The 7281-nt window shown below is 43.6% G+C and overlaps 1 protein-coding gene across 1 annotated transcript; it reads right to left on the bottom strand.

Annotated features, from left to right (window-relative positions):
* Window positions 1-3566: 3566 nt before the first annotated feature.
* Window positions 3567-6062, bottom strand: LOC104399357 (procollagen galactosyltransferase 2-like; the record flags this gene model as incomplete). Its single annotated transcript, XM_010013174.1, has 3 exons — window positions 3567-3701; window positions 4458-4575; window positions 5952-6062. Coding segments are annotated over 3 exons (364 nt in total), but the record flags the coding sequence as incomplete, so codon positions are not given.
* Window positions 6063-7281: the final 1219 nt, after the last annotated feature.

Raw genomic sequence — 7281 nt, 5'->3', positions numbered from 1 at the left:
CCAACCCTAACTATTCTATGATTCTAAAGTAAGTTAGTTTTATGTCATATTTTCCATGAGCATCCTAGTAACACCCAAGCAAATCATTGCAGAACCACTTTACCCTGGTTTTGTGTAGAAGCATGGTATGGTGCATTTGTCTGTTTATGTATCTGTCAATCCTCCTCTCTGCCCTTCAGATGCTTTCTCACCATACTCTGAGGACTAGGTATCTCAAACACAGCTGGTCTGATTTTCATGAAAAGGAGTGAGTAGGCAGAGTTCTTACTAACATTCCCACTGAAGAAGAGGTTAAGATGTTAAAACTTTAACAGACATTTGAGAATGCCCACAGGTGAAAGATGCTGGAATTTAATCTGAGCTCCTCCAGACACTCACTAAAGGGTTTTGGAGCTTTTCACTGCTCATAAATCCTGTGTAGTCAAGAAAGACGCCAACTTGTCAGCACTGTTGCCATGCTCTCCCCTAAGGTTAGCTTCATGACAACTAAATGTCAAGCGGTCGGGAGCTGGGTTTGGCTTGCGGTTTCTCAGTGCCAGAGGCTGTGTTTCAGGGCTGTTCTCCCCTCACCAAGTTCCCGGGGAGAGCAAGGCTGACAGCATGAAGCCGTGGGACTGCAGGCACAGAAACAAGAAGCAGCAACTAAGAGAAAAGAAAAAATAAAGTGGGAATTTTCCACTTGAGCAGCTTTTCACCCAAAATTCAGCCAGATGCATTTGCTGCTATGTTCCCCACACACACTCTCTTTTTGACAGCTAATGCCCGTAATGATGGAAACTAGGTAACACTAGGGGTCAAGGCTGAGGCTGGGGCACACAGGCAGAATCCACTTCAGCCTGTGGAGCAATGCTGATTTACATTAGTGGAAAATTCGGCTGTCTCAGGACTTAACTTTAAAAACTTAAACGACAATGCCTTCGCTATGAAGTTTATATCTCCATTTCAAAACAAAAACTGAAACAAGTGAACACCCCCCTTTTCTATGTATTTACTTCCAAGAATCTGGAAAGTTCAGGGACTAATCCAGCTATTTTTAGCTAGTCTGAAATGTGGAACTCCTTGCCATAAGATGGTGTTCGTACCAAAAAAGAAAAAAAATATTAGACAGTGATTTCTGTAACAAAAAAAAAACCAAAACCAAACCAAAAATCAAACCAAACCAAAAAATCCCTGAGGGCTTTAAACACAAAGACCTTCCTTAAGAACTCATGAAGGAGATTCCTAGAGGATAGAAAAATATTTTGGGAAGTATCATTCACTTGTTTGCCATGTTCTTACAGTATTCCTTAGGCATCTGCTAGGAACTGCTGCTAACAGATGGACCTTTGGTCTGACCCAGTACAACCGTTATATTTTCACCCTGTCTGTGGTCCCTAGTTTTGTCCCTGGTAACACTGGGAAGGAAGAATGATTTTTTTTTCTTTTTATGCCATGTAAACAGAAGAATTGGTAAATTGAGTTTGCTTTTTGTTTCACTCCAGCAGTGATGACAACAATTAGTATCTGGTTAGCTCTCTAGAATAAGGCAAGAGGGGAGGGAAAGGAAGGACAATGGAGCCTCTCTAAAGTACTCCTACTCACATGCCTGAGGGAAGGCTCAAAGATTTATGCGCAGCTCAGGCTTAAACTCATTCATCTAAGCAGCAGGGCAAACTTGCCTTTATGAAGAAGGAAACACAAGGCTCGGGCTTGGATGTAAAAAGGAAATCCTGAAGCTTTGCAGGGTCAACGTGGGCAAAAACGGAAAATTTTCAAGAGAACATAAACCCTCTTGCTATTCTAGGAGACATGCAGGTTAAGAACCCACTTCCTCAAAGGATGCCAAAACACATGCCAACAGCAGACTGGCCAACAGGTCAAAAAGCTGATCTCATTATTGAGGCTTAGCTGGGTTAAAAGAAAAGCATTAACTACAGTCCCCATTTCAGCTTGAATGTGTCACAGAGTCCATCTAGAGCTTAGTCAAGAACATTTCAAAGGATGAGAATGAAAAAGAGAAAAAAGTTACTGTGACAACAGATCTGACTTTCTATACCTTTGATTCCGCTGCTGAAATCCTTTTATGGACAAGGTGATTGTACTGGGTTTGGCTGGGGCACAGGTAATTTTTTTCATAGCAGCCCACATAGTGCTGTGTTTTAGACTGATGACCAAAGCAGTATTAATAACATGTCTATGCTTTAGCTGCTGATGCATAGTTTTTCCACAGCACAAGGCCTCCGCTTCTCACTCTTGCTCACACTTGCCCCCCACAGCAAGAGGTTGGGAGGGGACACAGCTGGCACAGCTGACCCAAACTGACCAAGGTGATTTTCTGTGCTTTATAACATCATGCTCAGCAATAACACTGGGGGGATATAGAAAGGAGAGGGTGTTGGGGGTCAAAAGAAACTGGTGCTTGAGGAATGGCTGGGCATTCATCTGCTGACGGTGACTGTTTTTGCATCACTTCTTTGTCTGGGCTTTTCTTCCCCTATTCACATATCTCAGCCACTGAGAGCTACTTTTGGGTTTGGTTTTCTTTTTTTCCCCTTCCTGTTTTTGCCATTCCAGTTTGCTCCCCCATCCCACCAGGTGGGAGCAAGTGACTAGGTGGGGACTTACCTACCAGCCAGTGTCAACACACCACAGTAATGTGGAACAACTTGTAAAGCAATAGCTCAGTTTCACTTTGGCTCTAAAAATAATGCTATTTCTACTACACAACATTTTTGTATCTGATACTTTCTGCAATATATGATGTGAAAAAGTAACATTAAACTAATTTCTAGGCTCAGCACTTGTCCTTTACAGCAGTACCCTTTACGTACACACTTCAGAGCACACACTCTCTACAAAGCAAAAGGTGTTGCCCCACTACATAAATCTTGTTCATATGTACGAAAAATAACCAATCCATAATGGAGAGCTGTCAAAAGAAAAGCAAATTCCTCTTAGATTAGCATCACTGTACAGGAAAAGCTAGTCTAAAATTATGTACCAAGAGTTTTAAGGCCATTACAGAAACATGGAACCACCTCAAATTCTGGTGGGTATACGAGTATCTTTCATACAGTTAGTGGGATTGTATCACTTCCCAGGACTTTTGGCTAAGCAAGCTCAGCTTCCTCCAGATTCAGCTTTTTCACATGAGGAATCTCAGATAAGAAAGCAAGTTTCAGCCATGTGCCTGCACACCCAATACAGAACATGTATGCCTTTGCTGATATGTACAGCTCAGTTAGTTAGAAAACAAAGATTCATAGACTGAAACATCCTCTCTACCCTTATTCTTAGATTCCCTATAAATGTATAGACCTTTTCCAAAGATACCCACACCCAAGATTTGGGATGCCACCGAGAGGCACAAGCTGAGATGACTGCATGACATGACTATCCTCACTATATGCTAACACCACCTCTGCATGTCCCAGAGCTACAGCAGTTTCTTTTCAGAAGGACACTAAAAAGCAGATGGCAAAGCCCATAGAACAAAAACAATGCCCACTGCTTCACAGACACAAGGCAGGAGGCCTTTGAACGCATAGCTTGCACAGTCACCCAGCACTGTTCATGAGGTCACTTGCCTGTGGGGTGATGCCACACCAGAAGTTAGAGTAGAGGGAGCGAGATTCAAGCATTGGTGCCACCAATGTCTTGTTTTCTGCTATCATCAGGTTCAGGGTTTGAGGGTTGGTCAGTAAATTATCTGCATCAATAAACTAAAGAAGGAAGAGGGGAAAAGAAAAGGAAATCTGTTATTAGATTAAATGATATGCTTCCTCTGATAGCTTCTTGGTAACAACACAGCCAGAGGCAAGAGGTTGGCAAAAAAATCCAAAAAACCAAAAGCACTTGAGCTGGTAGTTTTGATACTACAGGGCACTGTTATAGGTAAGCCCATGGGTGGCTGCCCCTACCACAAAGCTATGAGATGAGAAAAGGTGGAGCTTCCCTCTGACTCCCCTCAATGTTATTCCAGTACGGGGGCAAGGGAGCTGCAAGGGTAAAAAAACATTGCTGAAAATCCAGGACAAGCTTATTCTGTGAAGAGGATCAAGAAAACTCTTAAAAATAGGCCTCACGCCCTTGCCTTATTCAGGTGGCAACACCACCATTAACCACTGCTGTAGTGACCAAAGGCATGCATCTTCCCACAACTTTTCTGCAGAACTATTTCCCTTGCATTTCATCAATAACAAGTAGTTTCAATCTGGGGCACCCTTGCGGGTACCTACTTATGACCAGGACTATATTCAAACCTGACACCCGTGAAGAAAGCCGCCTGGGCTTACCCAGGGACTTACCTCCCTAGCTGCAAAGTCCCTTGCTCATCAGACCAAGAAATAACACAGAGCATCTCGCTGCAGAGAGCTTTATCATTAGATGCAGAGGAAACTTCTTCACAGCCCCAAGTATCAAAGTGACTACCTGAAAAGCTTTTGCCTGACGACAGTTAAATCAAACCCTGTATTTACCAGAATATAATCTGACCACTTTTCTCGTGCAGCACGCAGGGCAGCCTGTCGAAGTTTCATCACATGAGTGAATCGGGAGCTTGGCCAATGTTTTGGTCCTATTTCTTCTGGGTAAGACCTAGCAAAGAAAAACAAAAAGTGACTGCAAACCATGTCTGGGCCCTATTACAGGAGTAAAAAAAAAAACCAACCCCAAAAAAACGCCAAAGCAAAAAGCAAACAAAAAAAAACCCACCAAAAAAAAAAAAAAAGTTCCCTTGCTGCCTTCTTTCCAAAATAAAAAGTGTTAAAGTCACCTCAGGCAACCCAGGAGAGGTTTTGAGGGAGAATTATTCCAAGTTGTGTGCTGGCATGTGTACATAGGGCACCAGAGAACAAGCAGTGCTGCAGCATTTCCTGCCGACCAAGCAGCCACAAGCACTATCAAAACCAGGAGTTTCTTCCACAGCAGCAGCCCCTCACCTCACATAAGCAGAGGTTACCCCACCAAAATGAACTGAAGTTGATTCGCCTCATTTAACCCTCTGGCAGAAAGTCATCTGTCCACTGCTAGGCTTTCAATTTAAGAAGGTACATGCAGCTTCCTTAAGTCCAGTAGAATCAACACACTAAGAATGTGAAGATGAAGGCAGTTCGGATTCCCTCAGGGCCTGGGCATTATCAGTACTGTTAATAGATCCCAATAACAGCTCTTAAAATCTACAAACACCCAATACAACAAAACCAATCATGTGAATGAAATTATGAACTTGTCTGTTTTCAGAAACTGGTCCAAAAGCAAACACTCTGTAACAAAAATGGATGGAAACTTAGAGACAGATCCCTATGTGTAGTAACAGTTTAGGACTTTGAAACAGTGCCAGCATAAGCCAGTGAAGGAACTAAGAATTTAAAAAATTTTACAGTAATTAAAAAAGCTAAGTTTGACAGGATTAAGAAAACTCAGTTCCAATGAAAGGATTAAAAAAAGTCAATAAAACAAGCATTCCCTGGAGGTTTGTACCACAAATGCCCCACCACTGCACTGAGGACCTTGAAAAAAAACCAACAAAACCCAAAAAAGCCTGAAGAAAGGGAAAACCAATGCTTTCTTCTCCGAAGTTCTGCATGAGTTGCTTCACTGAAGCCAAAAGCCTTTCCACGGGCTCCATAAGAACATGACTTTAATGTGGCAGACCCCACCAAAAACAAAAACCAAACAAACAAAAAAGAAAAAAAAGAAAAAAAAAACCAAAACAAAACAAAAACATAAAAACAAAACAAAAAACACCCCCCCCCCCAAAAAAAAACCACAAAACAAAAAAAACACAAACAAACAAAGATCACACCAACACACACAAAAAAAAAACAAACCACAAAACAAACGAAAAAAAAAAACCCACCACATTTTAATGCTTGGACATTTAGTACATCTCCTAGTTTGAAAACAGAAAACCTAGAAAATCTGACATATACACTAAACAGCCTTAGTCAGCCCATCACTGCAGTACTCACTGGGGCTCTTCCATTGGCCTCCACTCCACATCATGGTAGAGGTTCTGCACGTTCTTTAGCCACTCTCTAAGGATAGCTGTGGTATTATCAACATTGTGGTCAGTGGCCACCCTGGGAAAACAAGAGCACAAAGGAAGCCTGTTAACACAAGATTTAGGTCCTTTGACCTTTCCCAGCTGGTAAACAAGTCAGAGGCAGAACCCATTTCTTACAAGCACATCCAGCTCCTGGCAGAAGCCAGGGCAGGTCCACAGTTGTGCGAGTCCTCTGTGCTAAAGGCACACAGCAGAGCCCCACTTCTTCACAGAGACAGAGCACCCGCTTAACACAGGCTTTCCTGCACATTACTCCCCTCTTGCTCATCTCCAGCCTCACAGGAATCACAGAAGCTTTATTGTAAAGCAGATACAGGACTGAACTCTTTGTTCAGTTCCTCCACTGGAAAAGACAAGACTAGCCAACTCGAGATGCATGGCCCAAGGTAAGATAACCACAAAGGTCCTATCTCTAGAAGCACCAGGATTTTGCTCTGCTTGCTGTTTCATCCTGCAAGCCCACCATTTAGGCTGCACAGCCTGGCTGAGAGCCCATGTTCACTGTTGCCTCACCCTATGACCTGGGAATCACTCATGCCAGGATGGGGGACTCCGCTGAGACACTGAGAGGAGCCCCTGCTAACACACTGCTAGCAGAGGGAAGGAGCACATCACTTGATGCTCTACAGATAATTAGAGCTAAGGATAATTAGAGCTAAGGCCTTGAAAGCCACTTGCCTCCAGTTTGCAACCCACAATTAGCACAACCCCTCACAACTGTCCTGTGTATAGCCAAGCTGAGCACAGAGGTGCTGGGGAAAGGCAGGTATGCTCAACATACACCAGGATCAGCATCCCCCCCCCCCCCCCCCCGCTACAGCCAGCAAGCAGCAAGGCTGAGGCTTGGAGAGGCATCTGCTTTCTTACCATTTCCTGACACAGAGGTTATGAAAAGCTACAAGTTTGTGAAGACACACAGAGCTTTGCAGGTGTTAAAAACACTGCAGTAGCACTCAGTCTCAAACAATGGGGTGAGAGAAACCTGCCTGCTTCCTCTCTGGCCTCTGCCATGCTCCCTGAAAGCAGCATCTGAAGAATGTTTTTCCCTTGGAGTTGAGTAGTATAGCTGCACAAACTGGAACAGGAGGACGGATCCATATTTCTCATGTGGAAATGCTCCCAAAAGAGCCACAATCTCTGCCTGCGGTCCTCAAGCCTTCGGGTTAGAGGGTGAACAGGCCAAATTGCATCCCAGCTGCTCCTTTCCAGCCTGGCCTTAAACACCGCCAGGGTTG

Source organism: Nestor notabilis, unplaced genomic scaffold (genome assembly GCF_000696875.1).
Source record: "Nestor notabilis isolate BGI_N333 unplaced genomic scaffold, ASM69687v1 scaffold33884, whole genome shotgun sequence".
Lineage (NCBI taxonomy): Eukaryota > Metazoa > Chordata > Aves > Psittaciformes > Psittacidae > Nestor > Nestor notabilis.
The sequence above is the reverse complement of the archived record's forward strand: the minus strand, read 5'-3'. Positions and strand labels throughout refer to the sequence as shown.